A 19,703-nucleotide genomic window follows, 5' to 3' on the forward strand; every position below is an offset into this window, starting at 1 on the left:
AGACTGAGGGATCCAGGGACACAGAGACACAGAGAGACCAAGGGACTGCGTGCAGCAGGATCCCACCTCCAGTCTTCAGCTGCGGAGGCCAGCCTGCTCACCTCTTGGGCCTGTAGTCGGGGATGCTCCTATCCAGGGAGATGCGGTCACTGAGCTGTGCATTGTACCCAAACTCCTCGAACTTGCCCTCGGTCTCTTGGCTATCATCCTGCAGAGTGGCCGCCACTCCTCCCTGGCCCAGGCCACCCGGTCCCTCCACCAGCCCAATGGGCTTTGCAAGGCCTGGAGAAGACAAGAAAAGACAGGTCAGGAGAGCCTAGGAGTTGCTCCCAGCACACCCACCCCATGCCCAGTGTGTTCCGGAAGAGACTGGCTGTGGAGTCAAAAGACACAAGTCTAGCAAGGTTGTGAGAGGGTTAACAAGGGGAGCATAAGCCAGGGCAGTTTGGCTACGCTATATGATGCCATGATGGCAAGGGTACGTCACTATGCTTCCACCACAGAACCCCGGAATCACAGGAAGGTCTAGTAAGAGCCTTAACCTCAGCTAGTCATATGCGTTCACCAATTGTAAAAGGCCATTGCACTGACCTAAAATGTTACCAGAGGAGATGCAGAGGCTGGACTGTGAACTTCCCTGGACTCTATGCTCACTCTTTCCTTAAGCCTAAAGCTGTTTGTAAAGGGTACATTCAGGGGTAGGGGAATTTGGGGGTGGTGCAGAAACCTAGGGCAGTGGAAACTCCCTGGAATCTAGGACAGTGACCCTGTATGAGCCTCAGTTGGCTTGTATAACCAGGCAAGGCTCCCAGCAATGGGACTGACTGGAACATCAACCCAGCCACAAAACCTTCCGCCTAGAATATATCCTGTCTGAAGGATATGCCGGGGTAATGGAGGCACAGGACTTGTGGAAGTGGCCAACCAATGACTGGCCCAGCTTGAGCCCATGCCTGACACTGTGTACATGGCCAGCAACTAGAGGCTTGTCAGCTCAGAGACCCAAAATAGATCCAAACATGACTGGAAAAAAGGTCAACGAAATGATTCCTAATGATACTCTGCTATGCCCATAGATCGGTGCCTAGGCCAACTGTCCTCAGGAAAACATTGTCCAGCAACTGAGAGGAGCAGATGCAGAGATAATTCCCCCCCCCCCCCCGCCAAACAACCAGGCAAAGCCAGGAGAAAAAGCGGGGAAGAAGGATTGTAGGAGGCAGAAGGTTTGCGGACACCATGAGTACACAACCCACAGAACTAAGCAGGGTTCATAGGGGCTCCCAGAGATTGAGGCAACAGTCATGAACCCTGTACGTGTCTGAGCCAGGTCCTTTGCATATACATTATGGTTGCGTAGCTTGGTGTTCTTTTTAGACCCTAACAGCTAGAGTGGTGGGTATCTCTGACTCTTCTTGCTTGCACTTGGGACCCTTTTCCAGGCTTGCCTCATCCAGCCTTGATATGAAGGTTTGTGCCTAGCCTTAATTTGTTTTGTCATGTTGGGTTGATATCCCTAACAGGCCTGCTCCTCCTCATCTTCATCTTCATCTTTTTAAAAAAGAAATGGAGGAGAGGAAAGGTTGGGAGGGGAGATTGGGAGGAATGGAGCTAGGGAAAACTGTGGTCAGGTTGTAATGTACATTAAAAAATCAGAAAATAAAAATAGGCAAGTAGATAGATGAAGGAAGGAAGGGAGGAAGGAAGGAAGGAAAAAAGTCAGAGCCAGTGAGATGGCTCAGAGGGTAAGGTGTGTGCTGCCAAGCCTGATGACCTGAGTTCAATCCCTGAAACCATACAGTGGAAGGAGTGAAATGACCCCTTAAAACTGTCCTCTGAGTTCTACCCGCATGCTGTGGCACACATGAGCACATGAGCGCACACGAAGACACACACTAACTAAACAAACAACTGTAATAAAATCTGAAATAAAGAGTGAAGTTAACTAATGTATAAAATTTTAATTGCAGGCTAGGTGGCGGTGACACATGCCTGTAATCTCAGTACTGGAGAGACAGAGGCAGGTAGATATCTGAGTTTGAGGCTAGCCTGGTCTATAGAGTGAGTTCCAGGACAACCAGGGCTACATAGAAAACTCTGTCTCAAAGGACAAAAAATAAATAAATAAATAAATAAATAAATAAATAAATAAATAAATAAATAAAATTGTAAAGAACTAAAAGAAATTAAACTTCTAAATCCAAAGCCATTGTCCCCTCCCTGGGTATGGGTAATGTTTATCCTCCAGACCAATTGCAAACTGCTGCCACAACAGTTTCAACCTGAGGCCCCAGGTGATAACTTGGGGAACAAAGGAAACAAGGCATCGGAGGAGAGAAGCCAGGGAAGTGGGCACAGGACTCTCCAGAAAGCTAGGACAGAGGGCTGCTCTGTGTAGGTGAGGCACGGACCATGGAACCAGGGCACCCCAGCTAGGCAGGTTCTCGGTAGTCACTGGTGGTAGTCACTGTAGACCTAATGGTGGACATGGCTCAGCGCATCCGTCCTATAAGAGCTGTAGTCCAGCTCGGCAACAGCCGCATGCAGAGAGGTTTTGCTCTCTTCAGTGGACATCCAGGCAGGTGGTGTGAGATGTGAACCTCCACACTCCAAATAGCCGGAGGGCTTCTCCACTCAGGGCAGGCTGCCAGATCTCTGCATGTTCCGTAACATCCCACTTTAATTGCTCATACATAGAGCTAATGTTTGTATAGGATTAAAGAATATGCATCGAATGTAAAATAGAGAAGTTATGAGACACATCACTTCACTTGCTTATTTTTATCTCAATACTGCAACACACCTAAAAACCACGCTTTAGACATGGTCTCTCCCACAGCCCAGGCTGGCCTGGAACTCACTATGTAGCCCTGAATGGCTCCCTTCTGCCTCACCACCATACCTGGCAAAATCATACTATTTTAAAACACGTTATACTTTTGCCTTTCATTTTGAAAGGTAAAAAACAGCTCCCCCGCCCCCAGGAAAGACACACAGCAGCTTACAAGCTATCAGGAGAGCAGCCTTGACACCCTCAGAGCGTGTCCTCAGATCCTGCTGCCTGGCTGGAGGGGAGCTGGGGGCTGGAGGGAGGCTGTTTGGGGTGCTGGTGCCCAGCTTTGGGGCTTCACTTATGAAAGGAAAACATACCCTTGATGAGCTATCCAGTCAGTGCAGAACATATCACTGTGCCCACTGGCCTATAAACCCTGTTCTTCAAAGTACTTGGCTCTTGGTGGCCTGCTGGCCAGTACATAAGCATTGTAGCCGTGATAGCCATACAGATCTGGTTCCTGCATTGTGAGCCAGGGACAAGTCCCAGGGCTCCTCAGTGTGAAAAATGAGTGGAGTCTGTTTTCACCTCCGCCTACATCTCCTCCCCTGCACCACCTTCCTCCGATTTTTCTCAGCTCTGTTGTATTTTTAGTGATGCTTGTAGATGCCCTTGTGACTTCAAGAGGAATGCTGCGGGCTTTATTTCTGGGAAAATCAACTTTTGCCTTGCCCCTCGATGCCCAACATGTAAGATGAGGGACATACAGGCTTCTTGCTCATGGAGCCACACTGTTCCCCAAAGTCGTCAGCAATGGCCCTATTCATGCTCTGCAAGGGCAGGCAAGATTCCATGAGATTTCAAAACAAGAAATGGATCAGTACTTATCCCATGAAATTACATGAACAGAACTCGCTTCGGAATACCACCTGGATCAAAAGGTAATTCTATCACTAACCAATCTCAGGCCACGTAATGAAGAATTTTCAAATATCAAGGCAATATTGATTTTATCACCAATGTTCTAAATTCCCAGAACCACACACACTTTGGTTTCTGACACGCCATCTTGCTCTGACATGGGCACGCAAGTGTGGTAGAGACACTGTTTGTTGGCACATGCTTCTGCAGACATGTCTACTCCCTCATTCTCTACAGCACCCCTAGGTGAGTCTCTGGGGCCCTTCAATCTGTAGATGAGGAAACTGAGATGCAAAGAGTCAAATAACACACCCAGTGTCATGGTGTTAGTGATCGAATGACCACACTCAGGCAGCATGGCTGAAACAGCTGGTCTCCATGTTGTACCCCAGGTGGCTTAACAAGGTGTGGGGTAGACTCTAGCCTTTCTCACTGCCGAGCAGGGACAAGTGGTAGAATCATAGGCGGTTCCCAGCACCCGCCGTCCAGGAACCCTTTTACTCCCTCCATCATTTGTATTGTCTTTCCCAGATACCATCTTTGGGAACTTTCTTACGCTCCACCTGGGTAGGCTCTCTGATTTTGTGAATTCCACGTCTCCTTAGGTCTGGGACTTGCTTTTTATTTGACTGAAGAACATTACCAAATCATATTTCAAAAGGATTGTATGGAAAGAGAATTTTCTTAAGCTATAAGGCAGTTGGAAAACTTGTTTTTTTTTTTTTCCTCCTTAGGAGTGGAGGATAACTTTGCTGGATATAAAATTCCTAGTAAGCCTTTCCCCTCACCCAGTCCCGAGACTGAATTCCAACACAGAAGACCCTTTTCCTTGTATTCATTGTCATTTATATGAACAATGTCTCTGTCCATATCTGTGACATCTCTGCCTGCCTGAGGGCCTCTTGCATCTGGAGTTTATTATGGTCATGTTCAGGAGACATTTCATTCTGGGAGATGTGTTCTGTTAACTGTAAGATTAACTTCCTTTAAATATTTCTTTTATCTTTTAAAAATATTTTTATATTTTATTTTGTTTGTATCTATGTGTATGAGTGTGTGAATGTGTACTCTCTGTGTGTGCAGGTACCACTGAAGGCCAGAAGAGGGCATCAAAACTTCTGGAGCCGGAGTTACAGGTGGTTGTGAGCCACTGGACATAGGTTCTGGGAATGGAGCTTGGGTCCTCTGGGAGAGCAGCAGTCCTCTTCAGCACTGATCCCAGCCCTGGAATTCCCTTAGAGAGTCCTCCTCTTGATGACCCTTCCTCTTGTTGACATCCTCGTGGCTAACTAGCCCACTTATGTTATTCTTTCTTGTTACGGTATTTTTAATCCTGGAGAACTGGTCCTTATTCTCTGCCTTCCACGGATGCGTGCTGTCTTTCTGCTGGATACTGAGCAAGCAGACTCCTGCCCCTGGAGATCTGTCTGAACTCATACAGCCCTGGGGCATGACCTCCACAACAGCTGAGAACAGCTGAGGAAACAGACCCAGAGTCATGAAACAGCCCAGACAAAGCCTCCCTCAAGCTGCTCAGTGAAGGTGGTGGACTGGGGTGCCAGGCTAGCTCCTGCTCAGGAAGCTCCACTGCCCTGGTGGCTCTGCTGGTCCAGGCCTGGCCCACAGCAGGATATACTACACACGACACACCTTACTCTTCTCAGACAAGTCCTGTCTACTATTGTTCTCGTGGCTAGGACAAAATGCCCAGCAAAAGCAGCGTAAGGGAGGAAGGACAGATTGAGAGCACAGTCTACCAAGGTGGTGGGAGCACAAGGCAGCGGGTCACTCACTCCGCATGCACCGTCAGGAATCAGGGAGACGAATGAATGCTGGTGCTTTTTGTTCAGGACACCAGCTGGTGAGAGGTGAGCACCCGTTCGGGGTGAGTCTTCCCATGTCAGCTAACCTAACCAGAAACTCTTTCACAGAGTCCCAACAGACCATGTGAGGCAGCAATGCAGTTCCTGGGGAGATTCACAAGTGGGTTCCAAACAGACCCACGTCTGAGGCTGTGAAATGTCAAGGTGCACTGTCAGGGCTGCCAGTGGAGAAGGGTAAGTAAAGGCAGGGCAAATCTCCAAAACCAGCCTGGGGGTGGGGCCTCAAGCGAGCCTCAGCTCTGCTCACAGTTCTCTGGAGCTGGAATCTGTACCAGTTACACTGACTGAAAACTCCAGATTGGATTTTGCCTTTAAGGAAGGTCACTCTGGCACCTCCCTGCCGGGATCCTGGCCTCTCATCTTCCTGTATTCTCCCGGCATCCGCTCAGATTCTATTTCACAAAGATTTCTTGTAAAGAGATGGAATTGCTTGATCTCACCAGGAAATGAGGGCAAGCCTGGAAGGAAACCGAGATGACCTCTCTGTGATAGAAAAGTCACGAGGCCTGTTTTACCATGCTAACAGTATATAGGGCCGCCCAGACCCTGTGGTTCTGCAAAAACCCATGCTGAGCTGGGAGCCACTTCTGGCCGGACTGTGGGACTCTGGGATTACAGCTGTGGAATTTCCTCCTACTCCGCACTGGAGCCCTGTCTTCACTGTAGGCTCCAGACACAGTACCAACTGGGTGGGAGGGGCATGTGGGCACAGGGTAGGGGGTAGTTTCATTCCTTCCTGGTTCTCAGGATCCCCAGCTCCAATGAGCAGAAAGCATTGTACCCACAAAGCACCCAAGACCAGGATACACACTACTGTGGGCTGAACCGCATCTTAGTCACATGGGCTGAGGCTGGGCCTCAAGTCTAGCACAGCTGGTGTCCTCAGAACTGGGGGATTTGAGAAGGTTATCTGCATACGAGGCACAGATAGACCTGGGCCCACAAGCTAGGGACACCTGGGACTTCCTGGCTTTCCCTGAAACCAATTAGAAGTGAAACTCCTTGACTTCAGAGCCCATTGTTTTAGCCGGTTTGTGGTGTTAGCCACACAGCCACAGCCTGTACCACACACTGTCACTTGGACCGGACCTGGCTCTGCTGGTATCTGGGGGCAGGAGATTCTGCTGTGTGGACTGTCCTTCATACAGGGCGACCCAGTGTGTGTCGTTCCCTGAGGGCTTAGCTGCCTTGTGGTTACCCCCTGTGCAGAACAGTTTCCAAGCAGGGCAGTTCCTGGAAAAGCTAGGATGGAATATTTTCCAGGTTCCAGTCCCCAGATCTCCCCTAGCTGAATGACACTGCAGCCTCAATGTCATATGACCCCAAGAACAACGGGAAGTGTACATTCCTTAGCTAAAACATCGTCCTGCATCTTTCCTAGAAGACAAACAGAAACCAACATAAGATGGCTGAGCGGTCTAAGGGCCAGGTCCTCACGCTCAATCCAAGGTCAGGGATCTGGTGCCCTGCAGAAAAGATGGGGCCACCCAAGGCCCCAGCACCATGGTATAAGGAGCCCAACTGGCCACCCAGGCACAGATGTCCTCAATGGAGGACAGAAGACCACCAGCACCTCATTCCAACAGGCAAAGCATCAACTGAAGAGCTGAGTCTTTAATCCCACCAGGCCAGTCAAGGAGAGAGAACCGTGAGTAAGTGAAAACTCCTGGGGAATGAGGACCATGTTTCTTTCACCCTGGCAGGGAGACCTTGCAGGCACATCGAGTCACCCAAGGGTCCCATCAGAGAGAGAAAATCAATATCCTCAGTTTAGTGTCCCACATTATTTCTACAAGGCTATGACCGTGGTGAACACAGGGTACGAATTAAGTTCACATTTGCCCTCCTCACTTGTCTGCCACTGAAGATACTTTTCAAACTTCACTTGGATAGCCATAAACATAAAAAAAGCCAGTGTGAAACGGCACCTTTTACTGGACATGGAGAAGGGTTAGAGAGATGGCTCCTGACGCATGCATGCTCACGTACACACAGGCACACACACATGCACACAAATTCTTGTGCGTACATAAAGATTATGTAAGGAGTCTCTGACAAGAGCTATCCCATAGCAATGGGCAGACACATGCTCTCTTCAGGAAACTCGGCAGGCCCCAGGAACCAAGTGTGGTGCAGACTGTGGCAGCCTGTGAGCAGCAGCTGTGGGGCCAGCTGTGGGTGGGTGGCAGCTCCACCGCTTGGGTCAGGACAGGGAGAAGAGGAGTAGGGCAGGACAAGGCATTCTGGGAAGAAACCAGGACACGGTAGGCTAGAGTAGCGTGTTTGTAAAACCTCAAAAGGTTGGTATGGGGAGACAATGGGAGGTTGGTGGGGCTTTGTCCTTAGAGAAGGGGCTACAGGAGGGTATGTGCCTGCGGAGTGTGGGGCCAGGGACACTGTCCGGTCTCACACATGGGTAAGTCACTGAGGTGAACGTGCTGGGGCTCAGGGCGGTACAGGGGTCATAATGCAAAAGTAGGCTTTCTGTTGCAGGGAGAGGGGATGATGGTGTTGCTGAAGAATTGGGGCAGCAGGAAAGAGCTAGACATGAGAAAATGAGGGCTTATGTGGAGGGTTTTTCTGTTGTTGTTTTCTTTTATTCCCATGCTCCTAGGAGGCAGTGGCTAGAAGGCAGAGGAGCTTTGATAAATGAGGTTGGATTCTAGCTTAACACTGAGACCTGGCTGCATGGAGGGGCAGCTCTGCTCAGGAGAGGGAGGACGCCCAGAGCCACCACAGAAGTGACTGAAGTACGCACAGGATCCATACGGAGGTATGTGAGATTTAGAGACAATGCCCAGGAGCGACCCCACTCTCTAGGCTGCCAGGATAGAAAAGCCTCACACTTTTACGGGTGTCCCGTTTTCTATTTCATTAATTTCTATTTATTGTCTCCTTCCCGATTTATTTAATGACTCTGTGCTTTCCCTAAGACCTTAGATAATATAATTCACTTTAACCTTAGCTGTTTTTCAGTGTATTAATGTAAACAGTAAAGTTAAATACAGATCGGGCCGAACCTAACAAAATTGTTTATCATTTGGTTTCTGAGAATTTTATGATGTTCAATATCATATCCCTTTCTGCTCTCGGGAAATTCAAAGTTATGGCTTTATGTGAGCATGTGTGAAGTACCGGTGTCTCTCTTCTACAGAGTCTACTAGCTGTGTTCTGAGAAGAAAACACTCTTTTTAGTGGGCTGCAGTTGGGGCTCGCCTGTGGCCTAGTGCAGGCTCAAGTTTTGGGAGTTTTGTTTTGTTTTTGTTTTTAGAGACAGGTTCTCTCTCTACATAGCCCTGGCTGTTTTGGAACTCACTATGTAGACCAGGTTGGTTTTGAACTCACAGAGATCCACCTACCTCTGCCTCCCAAATGCTGGGTTTAAAGGAATGTGCCACCACACCTGGCTCAGGCTCACTCTAATTCAAAATTTTTCTTTTTACATTATTGGATGTGTGGGTACACGCACATGTCACAGCACAGGTGCGGAAGACAGGATAATTTTCAGGAGTAGGTTCTACCCTTCCACCATGTGGGTTCTGGGGATAAAACTCAACTTTTAGGCTTGAGTGCTACTACCATTTCCTCCTGAGCCATCTTGTTGGCCCTGCAGGGTCAAGTCTCGAGAACAGTCTGTGTATTTCTAAAGAATGCAAGTCTTGTTGCTGAGTTCTTCATGTTTGACCTGATAGAGCGGAGAAGTCTCCCCTCACTCAGTTTCCCGAGATGGTCTTAGTTCTTTCAATGCTTTCTTCCTGTCTGGGGACAGGGTGAGGCCACTGCAGCCCTTCCCTAGGGAGCTGTTCGTCACCGAGGCTTTTACTGTTCGAAGCACCTTTGTCCTACTCTTGCACAAGGCTTTTAATGACAGCTCCTCAGTTTTCTGCAGGCACACGTGCCTCTTACAGCCTAAGGTCACTATCTTTGAATAACTCATAGCCTGTGCAGTGATGGCTGATAGGCTTCACGTCCCGAGTGGCCCTTGTCCTAAATGTTGCTTCAACCGCCAGGGGCTGCAGACTCTTGAAACGTTATTCACAGACTTGCCACTTCTGGCCTCTGAACCCAGCGCTCCTTCTTCCTACGATGCAGGCTACAGGCTGGGGACCTATTAGCCACATCTGTGCACAGCACCTCTTCCCCGCCCCGCCAACATGCCATTATCTTAACCCTCTTAGGTTACAATTTGCTGACTTGCTGTTAGGTCTGATCACACCTTGGCCTTTCGGCTGAGGTCAAGTTATAGCACTCAGGGCTGGCCCTAGCCTCCCATGGAGTTCATGCCAGTGTCTGCGCAAAGAGGCCTCTGTACCCACACCAGTTCATATTCCCAGGAGTCTGGCTTCTTCCTCATTTTCCTTGGCTTTCCACAGCCTCCTGCACATGGCTAAGCCCATGCTAGGATGCTGTCACAGAGGAGTAAAAGTGGGGAGTTTTTCCCAGTAAATGGCTAAACTTTTGCAGCTAATTGGGAAGAAGTGGAAGGAGAAGTAGCAGCAGTAGTTGTCATCGGGGCTGGCAGTTACTTCCTTACCAATCTGCAGAACTGCCCAGGCGCCTCCAGACCCCTTACTACACAGCGACCATCCCTTTGAACCCTCTCTATGTTCTCCACAGGAGCTAGGGTTTTTCCTCCTGGGGTAGGGGGTGGGGGCTGCCAGTCTGTAGTTTCACTAGGCCGTGTGTGTGTGATGGATTAATCTAACGTGTCCCAAGCTTGGCTGGTTTATTTTCCACGCCCCATCTTCCAGTTATCCCAGGTCTTCTCTTTTTCAGGGATCTGTCTCTTTCTGCCCTTGGCACCCAGCAGGATTCGGCTGCCTCTCTATGTGCCTTGCCTTCACCCATACACTTGCTTTCTTCTTCCTCAATGTACAGTAGCCCAAGACCATCTTCCAGGTACTACATCTTTTCTTTAGCAGTGTCTGGTTCCTTGAGTAATCCACCCAATGAGTCTTTAGTTTTAATGGCAATATATTTCAATGTTAGCAGTTTTTATATATTTGCCCTTTCCTCTTCCTTTTTTTTTTTTTTTTTTTATTGTTGAGACAAGGTCTCTCTATAGCCTGGGCTTACTTCGAATTTGCAAGCCACCTGCCACCACACCAGAGCTACTACATATTTTTCTAACGTATGCTTTCATGTTTCACAATCTTCTTGTAATTTGTATCCCTTTTCTCTTTAAACTATTTCACAGAGAACAGTTAACTGTCTGTCAAAACATCCGTCGTCCTGACCTGTGGGTGTGTCCCTCGGCCATACCCATCAGCTCCAGCAGCGGCTGGCTCCTCACTCCCTGCATGTACGGTCAGCTTCCACAGGAAATAATCCTTCGAGGAGGACTTTTGATCTGGGAGGACTCTATGTGGTTCACGATGCAGAGGGAAGTGTCCTGAGCACTTCCACATCAGCTAGGGAGCACTGGGGCAGAGCTGACCCTCCCCTTTTTTTGAGCAACCAGTCAGCTAAGGTCCTGTAGGGCCATTTCCATGCATGAGCCAAGTGACCCTGGACGCAGGCAAACACACCCAAGGAAAAATAAATAAATCTTTAAGACAGAGAGAGAAAGAAATACCCTGAGCAAGGCCTGGGCCCTGAGCGTCATGCAGCTGAGATTGAAGATGGCTACTCTAGGTCTCTGAACCACTGAACTCACCAGGAAGTCTGAAAAGCACTAGTTAGAAATCTAAAACCCAGCATCCAGCCCCACCACAGATCTGGACCTGACTTGCCTGGCGTCATTAGACAATGGAATTCTTCAGCTTTTGTGGGGGCAGACAGGATTCTCAATTCTGTAATCCTCCTGCTTCAGCTTCCTAGATGATGGGGTTACAGACACCTGCCACTGCACCTGGCTGGTTTCTGGAATCCTTTAACCACCCCCAGATCATTCTCATGAATGAAAGTGCCGGGCAAGGAGGGCTTTGGAGTAGCTCTGGTTCTGGGATTTCTGGATCTCAGGTGACGTGACAGCAGGAGCAGACTGCTCTATGTCAGTGCTCTAGCTCAGAGCTTAGGTCTTCATCTGGTTTGACTTGCAAGCAGCCTCAGTGTGAGACTTAGGCGAGTTATAGAGCCTCCACCCCGGATCCAATCCAGTGGCAGCACAGCCACTGAAGGCAAGGGCTCAGGGAAATGAAAAGCTAGCAGTAATTTCACCTTTACAGAACAGTTTCTATCCTGTGACCTGGGGGCAGGGAACACACTCTTCTCTAATTACAAGAGATCGCTGGGGGTGGAGCTGTTGCCAGAGGGTGGGTGTGAGATTGTTTACACAAGGGGCTGACTCAGTTTGGAAGCAGGATGGCAGGCAAGGGTGACTCAGGAGTTGAGGTGTGTCTTGGATCTGTTTTCCATGCACACCTCCTCAAGCTGCACTCTGAGAAAAAAAAAGATGGCAGGAATTCCAGGATAAGTATGCCAGTCACTGTCATGCTGCGGACTACATATGGTGGTGAGGATCCGGTTGACGGCTACATAGAGCCGCTAAGATCTAACCAATTATTGCCGGCCAGAATTGGGACTAAGGCTGCCAGGAGATCTAAGATTTCAGGAAAGCGTCATGACATAGTGTGGAAGAAATGGTTAACAGACAAACATGGAACATAAATATGGGTACCCGGCTGGGTTTGGCTGGCTAAGTAGTGGACGCTGGGAAGCTGTGTGTATGGCTGTTCACGGTCATAGGGTCTCTGTGGGCGTGATTAAGTCCAGCAGGTTGAGATGGTAAACGAGGTGAGGGCTGAATGCAGCCATATGTAGTGCAAATTCTACCTGATAACCAGGCAGCTCCTGCAGCAACACAGCCACAAAGCAGGAATGCTGGGATGGTGGGGGGTTCTGGGAGAGACCAGCCCAGCGTCTCTGCAGGCAGCACAGCTTCCAGGCGCCTAGGTTTCAGCTCAGTGAAACCTACTTTGGGCTTCTGCACTCCAGGCATTCATTTATGGTAATTTGTTTCCACAGGCCCAAGAACAGCAGGGTCCAGCAGACCCTGGATGCAGACCCCTCCATGGGACTCCTGTACCCTGAGGCACCTGCAAATGGCTACAGCAGGGTTGGGGCGAATAGGAGCAGAGCACTTCCTATAGGCCTGGACCAGAAGACATAGCGGCTGAAGGCTGTATGATGGCCAAGAGTTTGCCACCACCTGTCGCCTCTGCTCCTGTTAAGTGGCTCTGTGCACTTTGACATGGGGCTAGGAAAACCTTCAGAGCAAATGACTTCAGCAGCGTCTTACAGAGAAAGAGCAGTGTGGCGGAGTAACAGCCAACTCTGGAGGAAGCAGCGAGGATGGAAAGCGGTGTTTCGGGCCTGTCCACCAGGCACAGGTATATGCCGGCTGCAAACGCTGCTCAGAAATCTGGCTGCTGCCACATTCCAAGCCTGCCTGCCGGTTCCCAGTTTAAGTATGGACACCCAGCCTCTTTAGTGGATACAGTAATCTGGTAGCAAGGATCTGTTTCCTGCAGGACAGGGATAGGCTTATATGAGGGCTACCTGAGCCCACAGGAAGCAGCTCCCAGCAGCTGCTTGAGAGCCTAAGTTGTACCCTAGACTATGGATGTATTCCTCAAAAAATGCAAATGCAGCATTCTCTGCAAAAGGGGCTGTTGCTGATATTATTCAGTGGGAGTGTGGAGATGAGAGTGTTCTGGAGGAAGAAACTCCAGATCCCGTAGTCAGTATCCTTGTGACAGGCATGTCCAGCAGGCAAAATGAATAAATAAATAAAATAATGATGGCAAGCCTAGGAGCCCTGGATGTCCAAGACCACCAAACAAAAGGTCGAGGGAGGGAAGGCTACCTGTGCCTCCATCTTGGCACCTTGCAGATTTGTCATTTGTTCGGCCAGCCCCAGGAAATAAGAAATTAAAGGGAGAAGGGAAGTAGCAGGTGGGTGCTGGTGGTGAGCTCTGGCAGTCTCTGCTCCCTGTACTGTTTGCTTCGGGTAGAATGGTTTGGATGGCTCTGGTGAGCCCCTCGCCTCCACCAGGGCCTTGCAGGCAGGCGTGACTCTGATCAAAGGCTGTCAACAGTTACATGGGACCTGAGGAATGCTGACAGACATGTCTAAAGAGTATACCCACCACCGTAACCTGTGAGCTTTGCTGCTTATCCACAGTCCCCTGCCCCTTTCCTGTTTGGAACTAGAACTCAATGCCTGGGGCAGGAGCAGCCGTGATGAGAGCATTAAACACACTGCCACATGGCAGGGATTCAGAGGGGGCTGGCCCTGGAAGCTAGCCACCATCCGTCTGGAGTCCATGTGCCACAGAAAGACCACAATGCAGGGATGCTGTTCAGCTGTGGCTTCAAGCATGCAGAGACAAAGAACCCGTCATAGAGTCTCTAGTTATCAGACCGAATTCCCTCTTGTAGAAAGCAAAAGGACCGATGCAAGGAAGACAAGATCTCAGCACAGAAAAACCCAGGCTGCCAACAACAGCAATAGTGGCCCTGCCAAGAAGAGCTCTGCTAGTGTCTCCTGGCAAGAGCCCCCGCAGGAACAGAAGTGCTGCCAGCTCCCGCCAAGCCCCAGCAAGCTTCCCTGCCCCCAGCAGAGTCGGTTCACACTTGGCCAGCCCACCTCTTCCGCACTGAGTACCTGGGCTCGTGGGCGGCTGTGATTTTCAACTTGGAAGGCAGTGTGGCTCTGGAGCTCCCTGCTTCTCCTTGAGTCACTGGTTTCCATCTGTCCCCGCAGCATCAGCCAATGTTCTGAGAGAGGAAACAGCCTTAAGTACCCAGGCTGCCAGCCACAAGTCCATCACAGAGGAAGAAAGGCCCCAGGGATGAAGGGTGGTCGGCCTTGAAAGCCAAGGTGGTAGGTATGACAACCAGGTTCCAGGGACAGCTTCCCCTAGCCTGCCACGATTCAGCTGGCATCACCATCGACACCCACAGCCCCCAACAAGCCCAGGTGTGCTCACTGAAGACAAGTAAGAATGTAACAGGCAACAGAACCAAGTTCTCAAAAGCAATGGACCGGGCTGGAGAGATGGCTCAGTGGTTAGGAACACTATCTATCCACTTCCAGAGGACCTGGGTTTGATTCCCAGAACCTACATGGCAGCTCAAAACCATCTATGACTCCAGTCCTAGGGGGTCCGACACCACCTTCTGGATTACGTGGGCTCAGGCACACATGCGGCACATAGATTTTCACATGCCGACAAAAGCACCTACACACATAAAATAAATACATTTAAATTTTTAAGTAATAAACATCTGATGAAGTAGCAAGAAATATGTGATCCAAAGAGAAGGCAGCAGAGCAGGAGTATGTGTGTGGGGGGGATCTAGGTAGCACTTGTACTTTGCCCTGATATAGGGACTCTGAATGCTAGGAAGCTGACATTTCAAGCGGAAGAAACCAGCAGGATCATTTTATCTCTCCACAGCCCGGTGAGAGAGAAACCTCTGTGTCCTACCACAAACGAACACCGTTTTGGCCTGAATGACCTTGGGGGTGGACTCAACATCCTCAGGAGCCCAGAGAAACAACTATGTTCCTCCCCAAGGGAATCTGTCCATCCTCAGGGCTCTGCAAAGCAGGCCTGCAGATCAGATTTCATCACAATGGCCACATCCTGTATAACAAGGCACACCAAGCAGACAAGACACTGTGAGTGAGTCTCACAGGAGCAATGGAGGCTGGCTTCAGACAGTAGGCCTCCTTTGCCCTTGGACCTCAAAAGGTCTCCATCTTTGTCCAGTTACCAGAACCCCTACTGTCTTTAGTGGGAAAATGATCATTTTACCTGCCAGGGCCTATACAAGCTTCCCTTTTGGTTCCGAGGTATTGGCTGCCAGTCTTGCAGAGTGTGTGGGTGGAACAAGAAGGCCAGGGATGCACAGAACATCCCTCCAGCCCTCCTTGCTCATCCTCTCTCTTGTCCCCCCTAAAAATGCAGACTGATTTAATGTGCCTGGCTATTCATTTTGAGTATAGATAATAATGACAGCCCCTGGTTTGCCTCTGTGGATAATGTCTCATATGGCTTCCATTTTATCTACTTTCCCCAAACAACAGCTCATTTCATTATGGTTGGTCTTTTAAGAGTCCCTGGGGACCCAAACTAATAACAGGTTGTCAATATCATAGACCAATATCCTTAAATGATGAGGTCACTGACATTTTGCAGGATATAGCAGTAACTGGGAAATGCCCTCAGAGACGGTATCTGATAAATCCTCCCACAGAGTTCCTGGAACACAGGATTTCACAGCTCTCCCCTACACTGTAAGCCTACAGATGTCACACAGCCTCAACATAGTAACCAGCGCCCACAAACCCAGGTTGGGTCTAAGAACCATTGACAGCAAGGACAGGGTGGGATAGGGTGACCTCCACAGTGACACCTGAGGAAACTGGCGGTGGAAATCACAACACAGATGTCCACCCATCTGTTCATGTATCCATCCCCTCATCCACCCATTCATATCGTCCATCCATCCACCCATAGATCTGTCTATCATTCAGTCATGCAACTCTCCCACCAGACAATATTTACCTAGCGTATGTCCGGCACTATCCTACCCATTTATCCACATCCTCCCTCATTTTAATGGTTTCTCCTACATCTTCATTAACATTTCTGAGGATCGACTTGGCTTCGCCGAGCCCTCGACAGGCATCTCTTATGTAATCGCAGTGCCCACATTTCACAGATGTGGGAGCCAAGGCTCAAAGACAGACAATAACTTCCCCAAGGTCATCCAGTTAGAAATTGTGCCCAGACAGCTCCATCCAATATGAGATGGGTAGCTTGAATGCTTCTCCTCCCGTGAAGCCCTCTCACTCGTCATGAAAACATCCCTCCATTGTGTTCTTGTGGGTTTTCACACCCCTGAGAGCACACTGCCCGTAGAACGGGGACACTGGCTCCTGCTTCTCACGCCTGAGTGGAGGCACTTGTAGAAAGGCTCAGAATTGCTCTTGGGCTTAGAGCATACCCCGGGCTGACACCCACTGCCTCCTCCCCGGCTTCCTGTGGAAGCACAAAACTCGAGACTTGCGTTCCCATGAAAGATGAATCAGAAAAGGACTACACTGGGCTAGAGAGGTGAGTCGGTAGCTAGGAGAGCTGGTCGCTCTCACCGAGGAAGTGTGTTTGGTTTCCCAGCACCCAGATAAGAGCTCACAACTCTCGGCAACTCCAGTTCCAGGGGCATTCAATGCTCTCTTCTGGCCTCTGTAGGCACTGCACACATTTGCTGCACATAGACATAAGATAAAAATGAGTTTTTGTTTGTTTTTTTGAGACAGAGTTTCTCTGTGTAACAGCTCTGACTGTCTTGGAAATTGCACTGTAGACCAGGATGGACTCGAACTCTTTAAAGATCCACCTGCCTCTGCCTCCATAGTGCTGGGATTACAGGCATGTGCCACCACTGCCCAGGAAAAAAAAAAAAAATGAGTGAATCTTTTTAGAAATGCTTTTTAAACAGCAATACAGTTGGTCCCTGTGGAATTGGGTAGGAAGGTTGAGTGGACAGTGAATGGCAAAAATGACAGCACTGAGGAAATGATAGCCAGAATCCATGAGAGCCAGCCCTTCTGTTAAAGAAGACACCTCATGCCAGGCACTGCATGTACACACATATACACGGTAAATAAATACAACTTTTTAAATAATTTAAAATTTAAAAAATTTCTTCTTACTATTAGAAGTGGAAGATATGACACATCTAGCCCTGACCCAACTCTCCTTAGCCATGCTCAGTGAGGGATGGAAGTCACACCTGGGTTCCAATCCCACCTCTGCCATCACTGATCTGTAAAGTCTGAGTCCTGGACTCTTCTTGGGCTAAACAAGTTAAAAACCCGTGTCATCAAGGGTGTCTGTGGGCCCAAGAGTATGTACACATACACACACACACACACACACACACACACACACACCTTGGTTTTAATTGTTCCTTTGTGCTCCTCTATTATTAATTAACCTTAACCTTGAGGCCTCACTAAGAACTAGGAGGAGATGGGTGACTTGGGATATGTGAAGGAAGGCTGGTTTGACCCTAAAACTTTCTCTAGAGGGCCAGCACTCACCAGTGAAGATGCTGGGAAGGGTGTCGAGGAGAGTCCAGGAAGCATCCTACCCCAGCCATCCTCACCCTTGAAGTCTGCTGAGTGAGCCTTTGATTCCATTTGTCTCCCCATCTCTCTCTATCTCAGAAAAGGCCCGGGAGTGGCACAGCTGAGCCCTGTGGGCCATGCAAAACACTTTGGAATTGCAGTTGGTCTGGTGTGCTCAGAAGCCCCTGGGATCCTGGCCTTGAAGAAGCAGTGCCACAGCTTAGAAGCACAGACCATGAGGCTGGAGAAACTGCTCAGTGATTAAGAACACTAACTACTCTTCCAGAAGACCAGGAGTTCCTGGTTCAGTTCCCAGCAACCACATGGCAGCTCACAACCATCGATAACTAGTTCCAGGGAAGCTCTGACCAACGCCTCTGGCATCCACAGGCACCAGGCATGCAACTGATACATGGCCATACATACAGGAAAACACTCAAACACATAAAATAAAATTTAATTTAAAAAAAAAAAACCAGACCACACTTCTCCACCTTGTAGACTGGTGGTCTCAATCCAATACAATCCAACGTTCCCACAAGAGGAAAAGGCTCAGTTTGTTACATCCCTACTTGAAAGGAAACATGCATTCTAACACATACTTTAAAAAAAAAACAAACTGGGGGCTGGAGAGATGGCTCAGCGGTTAAGAGCACTGGCTGTTCATCTAGAGGATCCAGGTTCAATTCCCAGCACCTACCCAATCCCCTCCTCCCATTGTTAGGAGACCCCCACAATGACCAGGCTGCACATCTGCTACATATGTGTAGGGGTCTATATCCAGCCCATGAATGTTCTTGGTTGGTGATTCAGTCTCTGTGAGGCCCCATGGGCCCAGGTTAGTTTATTCTGTAGCTCTTCTTGTGGTGTCCTTGACCCCTCCAGCTCCCTCAATCCTTCCTTTCACTCTTTCACAAGACACCAAGATCTGCATATTGTTCAGCTGTGGGTCTCTGCATCTGTTTCCATCAGCTGCTGGGTGAAGGCTCTCAGAGGACAATTATGCTAGGCTCCCATCTACAAACATAGCAGAGTATCATTAATAGTTACAGGGGTTGGCTCTCTCCCATGGGGTGGGTCTCAGGTTGGACCATTCCCTCAATCTCTGCTCCATCATTATCCCTACATCTTTATCTTCTTGTAGACAAGATAAATTTGGGGTCAAAGGTTTTATGGGTGGGTTGGTATCCCCCTCCCTCCATTGGAAGTCCCACCTGGCTGCAGGAGTTGGCTAGTTCAGGCTCCATATCCCATGCTGCTAGGACTATCAGCTAGGGTCATCCCACATATATCTGAAGTACATGGATGGAGGGAACTGGATGAGAGAGGAGTTGGGGAGGGTAACAGGGGTGGGTATCAGGTGTATAAAGAGTGGGGTTAGGGGGAAGACCAGGAGAGAGAGTGGAAATTGGTGTGTGGGGCCATCTCTGGGACAGGGGATATAGCGGTGACTAGGACCTGTTTCTTGCCTCCCTGTGGGGGGAAAAATATATTTGGAGAAAGCCCAGCCCACAGGATCAGCAGCAGCAGCCTACTCCACAAACAGCCAGCAGGGAGCTGTCCAAGGTGTTAAGAAGCCTGGCTCTCCCCTTGCCCTGTCCCCCACTCAAGGACTGAGGCCATCAGCGTGGCCCTCTTGTCTTATCAAATGCCCTGTCTTTCCTAGCAGAGCATGCTGCCTCCTTCCATCTTAAAGGCATACACCCTTTAGCCACTGAGTACTTTAACCTGTACTGAACTGGCTCTCAGGGGGGATGTCTGTCCTCAGGGAGATAGTCTGATTTCACAACAAAGAGACAAGGTGCATCAGTCTCTGCTGAGTAGAGATCAGGGCTACAGCCCACCCAGAGGGCTAACAGCACCCAGACATCACATACTACATCCCACACTCTGCTCCAGACCGAGTGTTTCCTGACTCTAAGAGCACTTGAAAGGAAACACAGACTCAATGTCCCCATGACCTGGTGCCCCTGGCCTTTCCTGGCCACGCCTTGGGCACTCCTGCCCCAGGACATTTGCACTGGCTGAGTCTGAGGATGCTGCC

At 49.4% G+C, this 19,703-nt stretch overlaps 1 protein-coding gene across 1 annotated transcript in view; it reads right to left on the reverse strand.

The window, feature by feature from the left end:
- Galnt9 (polypeptide N-acetylgalactosaminyltransferase 9) overlaps positions 1–19,703 on the reverse strand; it is a 70,283-nt gene that overhangs the window by 40,075 nt on the left and 10,505 nt on the right. The window contains exon 2 of the mRNA XM_021644956.2: positions 102–282. Within this exon, the coding sequence (XP_021500631.1) occupies positions 102–282 (181 nt within the window). The remainder of the gene's footprint in view (positions 1–101; positions 283–19,703) is intronic.

The sequence above is a fragment of the Meriones unguiculatus genome, chromosome 4, assembly GCF_030254825.1.
Source record: "Meriones unguiculatus strain TT.TT164.6M chromosome 4, Bangor_MerUng_6.1, whole genome shotgun sequence".
Classification (NCBI taxonomy): Eukaryota; Metazoa; Chordata; class Mammalia; order Rodentia; family Muridae; genus Meriones; species Meriones unguiculatus.